Source organism: Pelophylax lessonae, assembly GCF_965119305.1.
Source record: "Pelophylax lessonae genome assembly, chromosome: 5".
Classification (NCBI taxonomy): Eukaryota; Metazoa; Chordata; class Amphibia; order Anura; family Ranidae; genus Pelophylax; species Pelophylax lessonae.
In genome coordinates, this window is record NC_138772.1 from 329,895,958 (window position 1) to 329,913,466 (window position 17,509).

The 17,509-nt window shown below is 48.6% G+C and overlaps 1 protein-coding gene across 1 annotated transcript in view; it reads right to left on the reverse strand.

Annotated features, from left to right (window-relative positions):
* SLC35B3 (solute carrier family 35 member B3) overlaps nucleotides 1–16,786 on the reverse strand; it is a gene marked incomplete at its 5' end in the record, with an annotated part of 91,057 nt that extends 74,271 nt beyond the window's left edge. Inside the window, one exon of the mRNA XM_082259604.1 lies at nucleotides 16,695–16,786. Within this exon, the coding sequence (XP_082115730.1) occupies nucleotides 16,695–16,786 (92 nt within the window). The remainder of the gene's footprint in view (nucleotides 1–16,694) is intronic.
* Nucleotides 16,787–17,509: the final 723 nt, after the last annotated feature.

Genomic DNA, 17,509 nt, shown 5'->3' on the forward strand with positions numbered 1-17,509 from the left:
TAAAGTGTTACTAAACCCACAAAAGTAAAATCAGTCTGTATTTGCAGTAAAGCATGCTTGTTATACTCGCTGTGGAATCTAAGGGGTTCATCCTTTGCATTGTGTAAAAAGGCTGTTTGATCCGGTCTCCTCTGATCCTCTCCTCCTTCCACTATCCCCAATATATTTCCAGATATTACAGAGCCAGGGGGCAGGCTGCATATGCTCAGTTTGGTGTGTATTGCTAGAGAGTTATTTTTTTTTCTTGGGAGAGTGCATGTGATCAGCACAGGGCCAATCAGCACTGTCCAGATAGAGGGGTCAGGGGTCCTGCATCCTTATAGGACAGTCAGTGCAGAATGAAAATCCTCCTACAAGCTTTAACCAGACACTGATAGAAGTCACTAGACTGCTATATACTGCTAATGAGAAAAGGTATTTAGCAGTTTATATTTACTAAAATAATTGCATTTCCAGGTTTTGTGTACTGTGGGAGACCAGATATGGTGAATGCACAGTCCTGAGTTTAGTAACACTTTACCTTGTGAGTCTTTAATCTGAGCCAAAACTTTATTTCAGGTCAGGGCTAGGTGACCCATACAGGCAGCTCCCTGGTGCCTTCCCCTGGTTTGGGAGTTTGGAGAAACTTCTAGAAACTGAAGGGCGGATGGTTGATCTGCATACTTAGGGGAGCTCAGCCAATCCCCATGCAGTTGGCCTGGCATGGCAGCTGAGCCAGCCCTTAAATATGGATGAGTGGGGGGGGCGTGTCCGGACGCACGCATGAAGAGGGAGCTCCGTGCGGGACACGGCCGAATCCACCATCATCCCCGTTCCTGACCACCCGATCGCGGCATCCACACCTTCTCTGACCGTCGCCGGTGACCGGGGAGCCGTCCATCCGCATATTGTGCAGCTCCTCCAGGGGATCGCTCCGGACCGGCGCCTGCGGCCTACCCGCGACTTTGCGGCCTAGCTGACCTCCGCGATCTGCCGCCCGGGACGGTAAGCGAACGCAGCCCTCTCCATCCTCCCGGTCTCCCCCCCCTCGGGACGCCCCTCACTGTCTGCCTGGCCTGCTCTAAGTCTGGGGACCTCCGCCATCCGTTTTCCCAGGGCCCCTGGCCGCCGCTGCCCGCCATCTTGCCGGCCCCCCCTACATCCATCATCTGCACCTAGGAGTCCTGGGGTACCCCCCTGTTACGGAGGGATACCTGGGGTCCCATCCTCATCCTCCTTGGGAAGCTGCCGGGATCATACTCTGCTGCTACGGACCTCCAGTGCTGAGGGGGGATACAGTCCGGGCTCTGATTTTGCTGCTTTGCGGACTCTGTGAGTTGGGGGGTTCTGTGGACTGTTGGCTGACCCCTGTCCACTTCCATCCTTATTTGCCTGCTATCCTTCAGCCCTGTTGAGTGTCCCTCACAACTCCTGCAGCATATCCATCAGCCTGCCAGGTACCTGTCTGCTGCTGTGCAGTCTTCCAGCTACATACTCATAGCTGCAGAGTATTGCTCCAGGCCCTCACTGACTTTCTTGCAAATCCCTATACCCACAGCTGCAGAGTATTGCACCAGGCCCTCACTGACTATATTACAAATCCCTGCAACAGTTCCCCTGTCCTTTTGATCCCTTTTTGCTGTGGATTGCTCTGATCAAATTTTTTCCTACATTAATAAACTTGCACTGTATGCCCGTGACCTCCAGCCCATGTGCATCTTCTTGTAACTGATTTGAAGACGCTTGTAATGAGGTGCTGAGCCACGGGACTGTCCGGCTCCAGCAGTTACCTTTTAGCCTGACTACACCTACTATACGCATGTCTGCGGGCAGCTCCCACCTCGCTGACCCTGCAGACCTTCAACAGAGCTCCATACAACGTTACCTGCTGCACACAGCGCTACCGGAACCCCGCTCCCCCAGACCTGATAAGATGGCGCCCAGTCGCACAGTGGGTAAAACCAAACCTCCCCCTCCGCCATCTCTGCCTACTCCTCCTGATGGGGCCACGGGAGGCGCGGTGCGGCCTCCTTCTCCAGCAGCATCCTCATCCTCGCCTCCCCTGCCCAGCTCTTCTTCAATGAATGGGGGCCCTGACTCCAGGGATTGTGGGGGAACCCTCAGGTCGGAGGCGGCCTCCCTTCTCTCTGCCTTCCGGTCGGACTTCGAATCCTGGGCCTCTAAAATGGAGCTCTCGCTGCATGCTGACTTGAATGCGATCCGCCAGCAGGTCTCCGCTACGGACTCCACTGTTGCCGCTGTCACCGCTACTCAGGAAGCCCATGAGTCCCGCATTACGGCTTTGGAGACTGCCTCCCGGGACCACCTCCACCGCCTGCGCCAGCAACAACTCCGCATAGATGACGGCGAAAACAGGAGTCGCAGGAACAACATAAGGATTCAGGGCCTCCCTGAGGCCACCTCTGGTACGGATCTTAAACCCACAGTGACTGCCATTCTCAATCAGATTCTCGGTAGAGCCCCGACCACGGCCATCGAACTGGACAGGGTGCACAGAGTGGGGGGTCCGGGAGGTAGGGGAGAAGGCCGTCCCCGTGATGTGTTATGTAGGGTTCACTACTATACCCTAAAGGAAGAAATTATGAGAAAGGCTTGGCAGCTGGGATCTCTTGACTTTGATGGCTCCTCCATTCACATCTACCCCGACCTATCCCGCAATACTCTACATATGCGAAGAGTGGTCCGTCCCTTACTGGACTTGTTACGTCAAATTGGGGCCACTTACACATGGGGGCACCCCTTCAGCATCAAAGTGACTTTCAACTCCCGGAAGTTCGTGCTAGCGGATCCTGATCAACTACCCGACTTCTTCTCCTTCCTGGGTCATGCTCCGGTGGACATTCCGAATTGGCTGGATCCTCCAGTTGAATGGACGCGACCACAGTCATCTGGTCCCCTTCCTCAGAGAAGTCGTCGCTCCCGCTCAAGATCTGCCTTACCCAGGCACAGGCCTAGCCGCCCTCAGTCTCCGGAAGCTTGATGACTGCATATACCGCACTCCACTCTGACTGTGCTAGTGCGACCGGACCCTATTTGTTGACCCCCTGCTTGCCCTCTGCTATAACATGCTTCTCTCCACAGTTACCGGCCTCATCCGTCTTGGTCTGACTTTGCTTCTGCCCTTTGCTATTGCTATGAATGGCTGGGGTTTGAGGGGGTCGCTATGTGACCGTTCAAGCCACAGAATTTGGGGTCCGCCGGCTCTTGAGTTGTCTCTTATGTTTCATGTTATTGGTATTGTTATACAATGTTAATGCTTCCTCTAATTCGTGACAATTTTTCCTTTTTCTCTGTTTAATGCTCGCTACCCCACGGCTTCATGTACTTACTGGCTCGGTGTGACCTTACCCCTGCCCCTTGCTGTTGTCCAGTCCAGCTGGGGTTTGGGGGGGTCGCCTGACTCTCCATGATTCTGATAGATCCTAGCCCACAGCTTAATGTTTCAATTGCTCTTATATTGTTGTTCTAACATGTTTTATGATTTTATTGCTTTCTCCCCTGACGGTCGCAATTTTGCGTCCTTACCAATATCCCCGTATTGAGCTCTAATGTTGTTGTTCTTCTTCGGTGTACACATAATTGATTTTTTGTTTAAATCTGCTGGGTTGCCGGACCCGCTCATGTGCTTCTATCTCCCTCTTCACACTTCCACCCCCCCATAGGTTGAGCACGGTTCTGTGCTCGTATCGTGTGTTACGCGCGGTGTCCTGTACTCAGGCACCATAGTTTCCTTGGCTCCCCTCCTGGAGTCCCCCTTGTCTACTACTCAGTGTACTACTTAGCCTTCCACCCCCCCCTTCCCCCCTTTTTTTTTCTCTTTTTACTTCTTCTTTTGTTGCTCTTTCCCCCCCTTTTTTTCTTTTTTTCTTCTTTCCTCTCCCACTCCCTTTCTATATTCCCTGTTCCTGTGTCTTCTCCCCCCCCCCCCCTTTCTTTTTTTTTCTCTTCTTTGTTTTTTCTTCTTCTGCTGTCCTTCCTTCTTTCTGATCGCGGCTTCCATTCCCCTGGAGGCCTCCTCTCCTCTGCCTACCCGCCCGCGTCCTACTATGGCCCACACAATAAGTACTCGCCCCCGTTTGATCCTAGGCTCCTATAATGTACAGGGCCTCAATGTTGCTTCTAAGAGGGGCCAAATCCTATACCATATGCATAAGCGCCATGTCAATATCCTGCTACTCCAAGAGACGCATTTCTGCTCCGATTCTGTCCCTGCTTGCTCCAACAGGTACTGCAACCGATGGATACACAGTTCTAACCCGCTTCAGAAGTCCAAAGGGGTGTCTGTGGCCTTTCATAAATCCCTGCCTGTCATCATGATTGACCATGTTGCAGATCCACAGGGAAGGTACGTGCTGGTTAAGTTTGCTCTCTGGGGGACGACATACACGGTTGCCAACTTCTACTTACCTAACGCTAATCAGGTTGCCTGGGCCTTGCGGTACCTTGAGCTACTCGCGGGGTTTGCGGAGGGGAGGATCCTCCTAGGCGGCGACTTCAACCTTCCATTAGACCCTACACTAGATACCTCTTCCTCTCGTTCAGCTCTTTCCTATACGAAGTTGCGTGCCCTGAAGCGTGTCCTTCATAACTTGCACATCGTTGATGTATGGCGAATCCTCCACCCGACCTCTAGGACCTACACTCACTTTTCGTCTGCCCATCAGTCGTACAGCCGGATAGACTATTTCTTCGTGGACCATGCCTGTCTTGACTGGTCCCCCGAGGTAGACATTGGGACGTTGGTCTGGTCCGACCACTCCCCGATTTTCCTCACGCTTTCCCCCCCGGACACTCCGATGAGAGAATGGACCTGGAGGCTTAATGACTCTATACTGGCGACTGCGGGCTGCGTGGACGCGATTTCCACTGTCATTAACAATTTCTACTTAGACCACGCTGAGGACCCTACGTCCCTCCCTCTGCAATGGGAAGCGCTCAAAGCAGTGCTGCGGGGTTCCTTTATCCAGATGGGTTCCCGTCTTAAAAAAGAAAGGTCGGCCTCTATTACGGCTGCGACTCTAAAGCTACGCGATCTAGAAACAAAGCATAGCCGGACCCCATCCTCTGCCACTCTAGCCGACCTCTCTACGGCTCGGTCCCAACTTAGAGACCTATATGTGGCCTCCGCCCGCACGTACGACCAGAAGTTGGCTCTACACAGATACAAGTCTCAAGACAAATGTGGTCGACCATTGGCTGGCGCACTCCACCCACGCGCTGCCTCTACATTTATTGACCGGATTCGTGACCCAACAGGGTCCCTGGTGATGACCCCGAAGCTGATTGGTCAATCCTTTGCGACTTACTATCAGTCGCTTTACCATTTGTCTGCGTCCCTGCCCCAGGGTGCCGCGGGAGCCTCCCTCGAGGACAAAGCTGCGTATGTGTCGGCGACTGCCCTCCCGTGCCTACCTGCTGAGACTGTCTCGGACCTGGAAACGGCAATCTCAGTCGACGAGGTTGTGGCAGCTATTGCATCTATCCCCTCCGGCAAAAGTCCTGGTCCCGACGGCTTTACTGCCAAATTTTATAAGGTGTTCAGCACTTTGCTGGCCCCTTTTCTGGCTCGGGTCTTTAACTCGATTCCTGACGGCTCGGATTTTCCTCCTCAAACGTTAGAGGCCCACATATCTCTAATTCCAAAGCCGGGGAAGGACCCCGCATCGTGTGCCAATTACAGACCTATCTCTTTAATTGGAATCGACCTTAAACTTTATGCTAAGATCCTAGCGACCCGATTGAAACCGTTATTGCCAGACCTTATTCATATGGACCAGGTGGGCTTTGTCCAAGGCCGAGAAGCTAGGGACAATACCTTGAAAACCCTCCTGCTTACTGATTATGCCCGCTCCCACGATATACCTTTGTGCCTGCTGACAGTGGACGCGGAGAAGGCCTTTGACCGTGTTGACTGGCATTTTCTGCGTCTTACCCTGGAACAAATCGGTCTCGGCCCGCTGATGCTGGCTAGAATTATGGCCCTCTACAAGTCACCTTCCGCTAGGCTCCGGATTAACGGCTCCTTGTCTCCTACCTTCAGCATCCACAACGGTACGCGCCAGGGTTGCCCCCTGTCTCCGCTCCTCTATGTCCTAGTAATGGAACATCTGGCCGTTGCTATTCGTGACAACCCCAATGTCTGCGGACTGACCATTGGCCCCATACATTCAAAACTAGCGCTATTCGCAGATGATTTACTGCTCTACGTCACTTCTCCTCAAAAGTCCCTCCCTGCGATCTTGGCCGAGTTCCGCGACTTTGGCCTTGTGAGCAACTTTAAAGTTAATCACTCTAAATCGGAGATATTAAATATCTCCCTGCCTAAATCGACTCTTAAGCGTATCTCGGACACATACCCCTTTAAGACGGGATCCTCCTCCGTTCGCTACTTGGGCGTCAATCTGCCTTCTGACCCGACGCGCCTCTTCACTGACAATTTTGTTCCACTCCTCACTAAAACCCTGTCTGACCTGTCTACCTACTCCACGAAACACTTGTCTTGGTTTGGGAGGATCAATGTCCTGAAAATGGACATTCTACCTCGCTTTTTGTACCTCTTCCAAGCGCTTCCTGTTCACATACCTGCCTCCTTCTTTGACAAGCTGCGTAGAGCGCTTTCGAGATTTGTATGGCTTCATAGCCGACCCCGCCTAAAGTATGCGACTCTCACCCTTCCGAAGTCTAGAGGGGGCACCGGTATCCCGGACTTCGCTCTCTACCACCGCGCGGCGACCCTGACGCGCTTGGTGGATTGGTTTCACAATGCCCCCACTAAACTGTGGGTGCAACTTGAACATCTTCTTACCCCCTTTGATCTCAGGGCACTTCCCTGGACTCCGGTGCATCTTCGTGGTCACGTTTCCTCTTTCAACATGTTAACGGGCCAGACCCTGCGGACTTGGGATTGCCTGAATAAATCGGGCCGTCTCTCAGGTCCTCAGGGCCCCATGACGCCCTTCTTTGGCACCCCGGCGTTCCCCCCGGCAGCCTCGTGTTCTAGATTTGGACCCTGGACTGCGACGGACCATCAACGTGTTTCCCAAATTCTCAGAACTGACTCGTCCTTGTTGACGACTCCTAATTCCACCACATCCGATGGTGCTCTTGTGAGCTGGCTGCAGCGCGGCCAGGCTCTCTCCTATATACGCTCCCTGCCCTCACTGACTGCTGTTAGGGGAGACCCTTCGGAGTTTGACTCTATCCTACTCCAGGATGTTCCCCCCACGCACACGGTATCCCTCTTATATTCATTACTCCTACGTGCCCTTCGCCCTGACCTGCCAACTTATACTGCTGCCTGGGACAGGGACCTGGGGCGAGCCCTTTCATCTACCGAATGGTACAAATGCTTCGCGCTGACTCACTCGCTGTCTCCTGCTACGCAAGTTCAGGAGAAGGGGTTCAAACTCCTGAGCAGATGGTACAGGTGCCCTTCCTCGATTACCTATATTGATCCACTTCAGTCGGACCAATGCTGGCGATGCAAGTCATCTAGGGGGACGCTCCTTCATATTTGGTGGGAATGCCCGCAGATCCATGCATTGTGGACTGGAATTATTGCTCTTTACTGCAGGCTCCAGGCAACTACAGTATCCGCGACACCGCAGTTGGCCTTGTTGTCCTTGTTACCCGGCTCCTTCCGGTCGATCAAGAGAGACGTTCTGCGTTTTTTCTTGGCGGCTGTACGGACAGTAATACCCAGACACTGGAGGACCCAGCACGTGCCTTCTAAACTTGAGTGGGCTTTGGAACTAGACAGGCTTAGAGACATGGAAAACCTGCTGGCGCGAGAAGGGGGCAAAGAGGAACGGTTCTCTGCTGCATGGATGTCTTGGGACGTGTTTCGGTGTTCGGAGGCCTTTCAGTCCTGGATCGAAGCGCCTGTGCTGCCGGGTGATGGGGAACAGTAGTGGGACGTGGGCGGTCCCTCATGATCTTCTCTGTCTTCCTCACCCCCTTGACTTCTCTCTGTTTTCGCTCTCCTGCTTTACCCCACCTCCCCTCTCTCTACCTCTTTGGCTATACCACTGGCACCATACGGCTATCCTTTTTGTGCTCCCTTGTTGTTTTTGGGTGCTTCGCAGCGTAAAACCTGAGTATTTACTAGTGCCTCCCAAACTTTACACCATTTTCTAATGTGACACCAGATGTGGCGGTGTCTCTAACAGTGTTATCCTTTATTTGCTCTCTCCCTTGTTTATGTTGACCCAGGTTACACCAAGCTGCTGTATATCAAGTTGCGATACAATCGTACTCCAATGGACTTGGTAGTTTCTGTTTCGTCTCAACACTGATTGATATTGTTTGTACTAAGCACTTACTTGAAATTCATTGTGTGACATGGCTGTGAATTTTTTCTGTTTGCTCCTTGCTCCTTAGCTTTCACCCATATTCTGTAAAACTCCTCTTTCTTAATAAACTCAGATTGAACTAAATATGGATGAGTCATGCTGCTTGGGGAGTCAGGTGGAAGATGGAGTGCCGAGGGGACTGTTGGTGGCCCTTGAGGTAAAACCTGCCAGGGGGGGGGGGGGGGCAGGAGGATCCTAACAGTACTGCAGTTTGGAAGGAATTTTTACCAAAGCAGCAAGGAGGACAATGTGAGTACATTAGCATGATCAGGGACTTACAAGGAGAGAGAAAGCCACCTGTAGTAGGTCTCTGTGAAAGACAGCTTAAATCTTTCATTACCTTGCCCTGACAGCCTGGTAGCCTGGTGAAGAGTCAGTCGGGCAGACTGGAGAAGAAGCAGGATGGTCGAGAAGCATTCCCTGTAGTGGTAGTCCTGTGATCAGTGTCTACAACAGAGTTGGAGGTACTCCAGGATGCAGTCTACAACACTTTGTGATACTCACTAAAGGACTGCAAGTTTCTAGTCCTCAAGGGGCTTTTCAATCTGGGACTCTCAGCAGCCGGGAGTGAGATCAATCAGAGTTGTACATAGGGAGGAAGTTGTCTCTGGTTTTGTTGCTATCAAGTTGGGCACCCCATAATTCCTATTCCTTATCCAAGTTATTACCCCTAATAAAACATAAAAACCAAGCTCAAAGACTGTTTCTCGTGTCTGGAGAAAGTGTGAAAATATTTCTTGCCTGGCTGTGCAGGAGTGTGGATCCCAGTCATCTGCAACCCCTGCTGGGGAAGTGTTACATTACCATATCCAAAATGGAAAAATAAAATTAAAAGCTAAAGTTAAGCTAAAGAATGTTTTTTTTAGCATTACAGCTTTAGTCGTATTACCTACCAGTAATAAAATATGTCCCACATCCTGCTGGCAGCTGGATCTTGGAGAAAGCCTTACTATAGGGGTGCCTGTCCTCTTCGTTTGTTTGAAATTCAGACATGCAGGGGATTAAAAGCTTTGGGCTCTGTCTGAATTCAACCTACCTGGCCATTAAGTTATTTTTGAATTCCATTTAACAGACCAAGCTGTCCAGCAAAAGCAGTGGACACTGGAAAGTTGCCCAGTTCACAGATAGTCAGAAAGGCTTCAGCTCTGCCTCCTCCCAGGCTGTGCTTCTAACACGTTTCTTCAACGCCTGGGCTAGAGTCGGACTATCTGTGAAATGGGCAGCTTTCCAGTTTGCACGTCTATTTTTCTCCCTTCAGATTCTGTGTTCAGGCTGGATAGACCCCTGGAAAGTTAGTGCCCAGCAGGGTTAGAGTCACCGGGTAATTTGGATAAAGCATTGAGCGGTGCTTTGGGTTTATTGGGTCTTGGTAAAATTGGCAGTTAGAGTTTTGAGACAAACAATATATTAACAATATACCACTGACAGGGGTGCTTAGAATGGTCAGCTGTTATTCATGTATGTAAAATCTTTACCAAAAAAAAAAAAAAAAAACCTTGTTTTAGCTTTAAGTGTTAGCTAGAGTTCAGCTTTAATATGCTAGTCAAGTCCATCTAAACCTGTTAGTGTATCGAACTACCCTCTCCCCAGACTGATAACGATGCTGTCCAAGGGTGGCGCTGTTGTTCTTTTAATTCAGAGTGGGACATCCTGAGGACTCATTCACACGTTTTGATTATGATGAATGAGGCAATGCTTATTAACACGCTTATAGCATTTATTATGTGTTTTGATAATTTTTTTTTGTCTTTTTATGAGCGTTGAGAAAGCATCAAAAAACTTGACTAATGCCCATGAATGTGTTGTTTTTTCTAGGGGGGACTTCTTATCCACCTCCCATCAGTCCAATGTAGTTACACAGCTGGACAGGAGCAGTGCTGATGCAGGTGGATATACCCATACGGGCCCCTGCATTGGCTTCTTGGGAGCACTCAGCAGCGTGATCTGTAGTGGACACAGTGGATCAAAAATCAGGGTACAGAGCCGCTGTGATTGGCCCTGTACCATGTGATCACTGTGACCAATTAGTGATCACAGTAAATAGTAGTAAACATTCATGACTTCATTGTTTACTACTGTAATCTCTGTGATTGGTCACAGTGATAACATGGTACAGGGCCAACAACAGCAGCTCTGTACAATGTTAAAGCTGTGGTCAATCACAGCTATCACAGCAGTGATATGGTGACATTGTACCACTGTGGCAGTGATCATGTGCAATGGTTTGCTACTCTGATATTACTGTATGTCAGGCCTGCCAGCCATTGTCTGTGATCGCCACTACAGCATTACAATGTCACCAGACCACTGCTGCAAGTCAGTATCTCTAATCACCGTGGCGCCAGTCAGTGTCCTAATCACTGCCAAACCAGTCACAGCATCCCTGATCACCGCCGCACCAGTTAAAGTGTCCCTGATTACTTCCACAACAGTTACCTGATCACCATCACATCAATCCCAGTGTCCCTGATAACCACCACACCAGACCCAGTGTCCCTAATCACCGCTACACCAGTCTCAGTGTCCCTGTTGGCTGCCACATTAGTCATAGTGTCATCAAAAGGACTTGTTTACATGTGTGTTGCTCCCTGAAGAGCCACTTGTGTTCAGATCAGTGTGAAGGCATTGTATCACCTCCTAACCACCCCTTGGACCATGTACAAGTAAACCCGCTCAGTTCAATCAGTTGCAATCAGCAAGCATACAGGGTATATAATTCCTGCCACAGTTGTAAAGCAAAGCATCACTACCAAGGTGTGTGTACACCCCAGCTGCTGACTTTGCAGCTAAAGGGGGTAGTGGTTTTACAACCCCCCACCCTCACATGTGAATGGGCCCTACAATTCTCTGATCACTACCACATCAGGCACTGTGTCACGAGACCAGTGTAGCTACAATCAGTATTCCTGATTGCCACCACACCAGACCAGTTCAGCAAGCAACAGTTTTCTTGATCACTGCCACACCAATCCCAATGTCATCAGACCAGTGTATGCCAGCGACAGTGTCTTTGATTGCCACCAGACCAGTGTAAGCCAGCAACAGTGCAGCCTTATCAGTGCCCATAAGTGCAGACTCATAATTTGCCATTAGTGCAGTCTCATCAGTGCCCATCAGTGCAGCTTTAGCAGTACCCACCAGTGCAGACTTATCAGTGCCCATCAATGCAGCCTCAGTGCAGCCTTATCAGTGCCTATTAATCTAGCCCATCAGTGCAGCCAATCAGCGCCCTTTAGTGCAGACTCATCAGTGCTCATCAGTGCAGCTTCATCAGCGCCCCTTCAGTGCAGACTCATTAGTGCCCATCAGTGCAGCCTTATCAGTGCCCATTAATCCAGCCCATCAGTGCAGCCAATCAGCACCCATCAGTGCAACCTTATCAGTGCCCATCAGAGCAGCCTCATCATTGCCTATCAGTGCAGCTTCATCAGTGCAGCCTTATCATTGCTCATCAGTGCAGCCTCATCAGTGCCTATCATTGCCCATCAGTGCAGCCTCATCATTGCCCATCAGTGCAGCCTCACATTGTGCGGGGATCATAGGGAGGAATTGGGAGGAGAGTCGCATGGATGACAGAGAGGGGATCTCCCGCTGTGACACCGTTTGGAGCTGAAATGCCAGCCACTGTCAAACAAAGTCCCACTTCCTGGATGCTGGGAACCAGTGTGCTGTCTATCATAGGAGCCGGTCCAGGAGGTGGGACTTTGTTTGACAGTGACCAGCGTTTCAGATCCAAATTGTGTATGAATGGGAGATCCCCTCTGTGTCATCCGGCTGGTTCTCCACCCAATTCCTTCCTGTGATCCCCGTGAAGTGTTTTGTTTTCTTTTTCCCTACAGTTTCCTAGATGATCACTTCTGGCAGAAGCGGTGCGGCATTTTTACAGGGTTTCAGGGCGGCCGGGGGACAATTGCCTCCCTGACCCCCAGCCCAGTCCTCCCATGATATAGACCTTATGTAGCTCAGATACATATGTGCTTCTTTTATATTCATGTTTTTTAACAATGTATATGTTATCTGCTATATATATAATGAAAAAGCTGTGCTAAATTAATGTGATAGTGCAAACAAAATAATACACAATAAATAAGTGACAAATTGAATATCATAGGTGACTAATGTAAAAAATAAATATAGTCCAAAAAGGTATTCAAAGAAAAAGTCACAAATGAAGTGAGAGCAGTGCCAAGTAAACTTAATGGTGTCCCACGCCAGTGCTCAGTGCCACCACCAACTGTGCATCTGCTTACCAGAGGCCAGAGGATAACGGACTAATCAAACAACAGGATGAATAAAGAAGCAGGGCTTGAAGGAACCACCAGACAATGTCAAACTGGATGTCCGCAGTAGATGTATAACGCCCAATACCAGCTGTGCACCTCTGGTATATAATATATATAATATATAATATACATAATATCCACCATTCTGCAAAATAAACATAGAAGGCTCCAGAGTGCATACTGTCAGACAATTTATTTAATAAATGAAGAGACACTTGCATAAATATCCAATAAAAAGCGTAAAAACAGGACCCCAGGAGGATGTCAGTTGTGACAAAACGCGTCGGTTCACGACGTGCTGAGGTTGCCCAAGTTGAACATGGAAGGACGGGAAAATCTTGTAGCCGGCCAGTGGCTTTGTTTTTATGCTTTTATTGGATATTTATGTAAGTGTCTCTTCATTTCTTAAATAAATTGTCTTTGTTTAAATTGTTTTTTTTTTTTAATATGTCCTAAATTACAGCATTGAAATACATAATTCCCTTAAATCTGGACTGTGGGAAAACAAAAAGTTCTCTCATGCAGTGGGGCTGCACCTAGACTGTAAGGGTTACCTGCGTGTTAAGTCTACAGAGACTTAGGCTGGGAACACACTAGCTGCGGCAGCAGCTCACAGCAAGGGGTCCGGTGCGTCCCTGTTCTCCGTTTCAGGTGCGAATCAGGTCCAAATTTTTGGCTGAATTTGCACCCAAAACGGGCCAGATATGCACAGGACCCTTTTCCAGTGTGGACCATGGCCACTTGGAAGCTGTGTGAACCGGCTCCATTGAGAGTCGGTCACACTCTTCTGTCATGCGAATTAAAAGTGGGAAAACCCACATCCAGTTTGCATCAATGTGAATCCAGGCTTAGTACAACAGTTTTACTCTCACTACCTCTCTTCTAGACCGATCCCTGTAGTCTCTTCTCCCCTACACCCCTGTCTTCATCAAGCCCTGCATTGCATGTGAGGACACAGAGGAATAGTACACTGCCAAAACGTAGGCTCCGCACTGAAAGGGAGGACTTCTAGTTTTCCTGGAGTTTGGCTTTAAATAACCTTCTTTCAGAATACCTTAAACCTGCACGTGAATTTGCTAACCTATAAAATTTACTACAATGAAAGTAATAAAGAAATATTTGTGCTAAATTATGTTTCCTGGTCACTGTGCTCTATATTTAAACAAAGCAGCTGGGGGGTTCCCCTCAACATCAAAATCTAACTCTTATGCTTAAAGCTGAGCTCCAGCCGCCCCCCCCCCCCCCACCAAAAAAATTAGAAGTCAGCAGCTACAAATACAGGGAACTAAAATGTGACTTTTCCTATAGAGCAGGGGTCTCAAACTGGCGGCCCTCCAGCTTTTGTGGAACTACAAGTCCCATCATGCCTCTGCCTATGGGAGTCATACTTGTAACTGTCAGCCTTGCAATGCCTCATGGGAATTGTAGTTCTGCAACAGCTGGAGGGCCACCAGTTTTAGACCCCTACTATAGAGGATAATACTTGGGTCGTGTAACAATACCATAAATTACCAGCAGATGGCACAACATGTAAAATCTGTAATTACAAACTACACTGATTAAAGCTGAACTATACTCACCTTGGCTGAAACGATGCGACGCCCTGGAGCTCCCTGCCGGCAGCTGACATCTTCGAGTGGCTGGTTTCTGGGTATCAAATGCTGGCTGCTTTAATTGGTTGGGCAGGGATGACGTCACTTCTGTGCATGAGTGGGAGTTCCATCAGCTTCGGCATTTCTACAGTGAGCTTAATTTACAGGGGCGAACAGGTATGTATATTCTGCATTAGAAATTTGGCCTGTCTGGCCATTTTTAATTTTAACCTAAAGTTTCACTTTAACCCGTTGGTTCTAGCGCTTCATGGCCCTTTAAGGGGTTTCAGATGCTGGGAGGCGGGGCTAGTTTATGATCATGTGACCAATCATGGAGGTCACATGATCGGAAAGCTCCCGATCGCAAGTAGCACGCTCTCGGCACAGCTTGTTTTGCAATATAACAAAATATGCGGCCGCTCCGCACCAAGGCCCACCCGCTTAGAGGCTGCATATTTGAGTGCTGTCAGCGCCAAGAGATTAAAAAGTTAGTTCACCTTTTCAGAAAAGGTGCTCTAACACTGTACATCTTCCCCACCCCCCTGGTCCTTGCTGTACTTACTGTATCTCCATGGTAAAAGCTGTCAGTGCCCACACTTCTCCATTTTCTCTGTCCAGTGCTTCAAGGACAGATTAGAGCAATGCTCTATGCTGGCACTGGCCAATCAGAATTGCTCTGATCAGTCCTGGAAGCAATGCACAGAGAAGAGAAGGGGTTCTAAATAATCCTTGGACGACTGCATCGGCTGCATGGTCACTGACAGTCCATCAATGAAGGTAGGTAAATACAGCATGTACTAGGTGGTGGGAAGATGTATGATGTTAGTTCACCTTTTCATTTTTTTCTGAAAAGGTTAGCTTACATTTTAACCACTTAAGCCCCGGAAGATTTTACCCCCTTCCTGACCAGGGCCTATTTTGTAATTCGGCACTGCGTGACTTTATGGACAATTGCGCGGTCGTGCAAGACTGTACCTAAACAAATTCGACGTCCTTTTTTTCCCCACAAACAGAGCTTTCTTTTGGTGGTATTTGATCACCTGTGCAATTTTTTGATCATGCGCTATAAACAAAAAAATGTAAATTTTGCAAAAATAACAATATTTTTCAAATTTTTTTAGATGAAATTCCCCCCCAAAAAATGTAAAAATCTAATTTTTTTAACATTTTAGGCCAATTTGTTTTATGCTACATATGTTTGGTAAAAAAAAATCGCAAAAAGCGTATTTTGATTGGTTTGCGCAAAAGTTATTGCATTTACTAACTAAGGGAAAGATTTTTGTAATTTTTGTTGTTTTTTTTAACGAGCAATGGCGGCGATCTGCGATTTTCTTTTTTTGCGGGACTGCGACATTGCGGCGGACAGATTGGACCCTTGACTGACATTTTTGACACTTTTGGGGTTACCAGTGACATTACTACAGTAATCAGTGCTATACATATGCACTGTTACTGTAAAAATGACACTGGCAGGGAAGGGGTTAACTTTATTTGAGAGGGAGGGGTTAAGTGTGTCCCTAGGGGCGTGCTTCTAACTGTGATTGGACGTGGCTACTGGTGTAAGAACAGAGATCAACGGTCCTACATAGCAGAACCATATGATCTCCATTCTTACACAGGGAAGAATGACAAGCGGCTTTGTTTACATTAGCCGCCTGCCTTTCTCCCAGTGTAAGGGACATACACGCGGGGGGGTGCGGGAGCGCGCCTCCGGCCTACGTCGCTTTGCCTGTGAGGGGCTGACCGCCGCCGTAAATAGTCTATCATAATAGACTATTTACGGCGGCGGTCGGCAAGTGGTTAAGACCATCTCTTGTTTTGATGCATATTTATAAGAAAGCTCTTCCGTGTTTTAGGATAGGGGTCCTGCCATTTTTTGCTGGGGTGGAAGGTAAAATTCCCCACACATTACTACACAAAGAGGAAGAAATTAAGAAGAGGATTTCCATTTTTCCGGAAAACTCTACAGAAGTAGATGTTTACAAAAAATCGCTGTGTGCTGAATCAATATATATCGCTCAAAGTCCTCGTTCACATTGGAGCGACTTGTCATGCGTTTTGATAAGTCAAATGGCATGGTCAAGTCGTACCCTATTGTCGGCAATGGAACTGTGTAAATCAGTGCGACGCCGACTTTGCGGTGCCACATCGATTTGAAAAAGTAGTTCCTGCACTACTTTTGACAATTTCGGGTGTGACTTGCATAGGCATGTGTGCATGAAGCCGCACAGATGTCTTCAAAGTCGCACTGTCATGCGGCTTTGGAATTGTGCGATTTCAGATGAAGTTGCGCGATTTCAAAGCCACATTCAATGTGAACGAGGGCTAAAGGTGCTCAATATATAGTCATTCACTGCACAAAACCCTAACACACATTATATATGCTCATGTCTGCATCATCACTACATGTACAAATGCAAGTTATAAACATGCTAGATGTAAAAACAAGCTAAAACAGTATAAAGTACCTTTCCTGTTTGGTCACAGGTTGCTGATTGATGTTTTGGCTACTTGAATGAGGGTCCTTTGCAGGTGTCCAATTATTGTTGGCAGTAAACATTTCTAAAGGATGAATATATCTTTTAGTGTCAGTTCTAACTTCCTTGTTCCAGTATCTTGTGTAAACCAGCACGGAACATTTGACAAGGAAATGTTTACCTTCAGAGCAAGTATATCCTGTCTGCAAGAGTCAACAGGTGTAGGCGTGGCTGCATGAAAAGAAACTTTCGGCTTCTGGTATTGTGTTGCAAAGGCTATCTCATACCTCCCAATTTTAGTACTTGAGAAAAAGGGACAGAGGGTTGTTAAAGCGAAGTTCCACCCACATATAAGACTTTGCGCCATCTAGTTAATTAATGCATCTTATTCACTTACCTACCTACCTACCTACCGACTGGCTCTGCTGCGAGAACCGCCCTTCCTGTGCGGCGTTTCGCAGGAGCGCTCCTGAAGGCTAGCGCGCTGCCGGAGGTGCATGCCCGCCACCACTAGACAGCGGGGAAGCCGATTCACATGATTGCCGCCGGGCACCCGCGATCGCATCCTGGTGAGAGAGAACGACGGTCTGCTGTTGTAAACACAGCAGACTGTTGTTCTCCCTGAAATGATCACAGAGCGCCTGTGATCCTCCTATATACGATCACAGGTCTCTGTGTTCATTCCACAAGTCCCTTCCCCATACAGTTAGAAAACACTCCCCTAGGCTCACACTTAACCCTTTGATCACCCCCTAGGTTATACCCTTCCCTGCCAGTGTCATTATTACAGTAACAGTGCATATTTT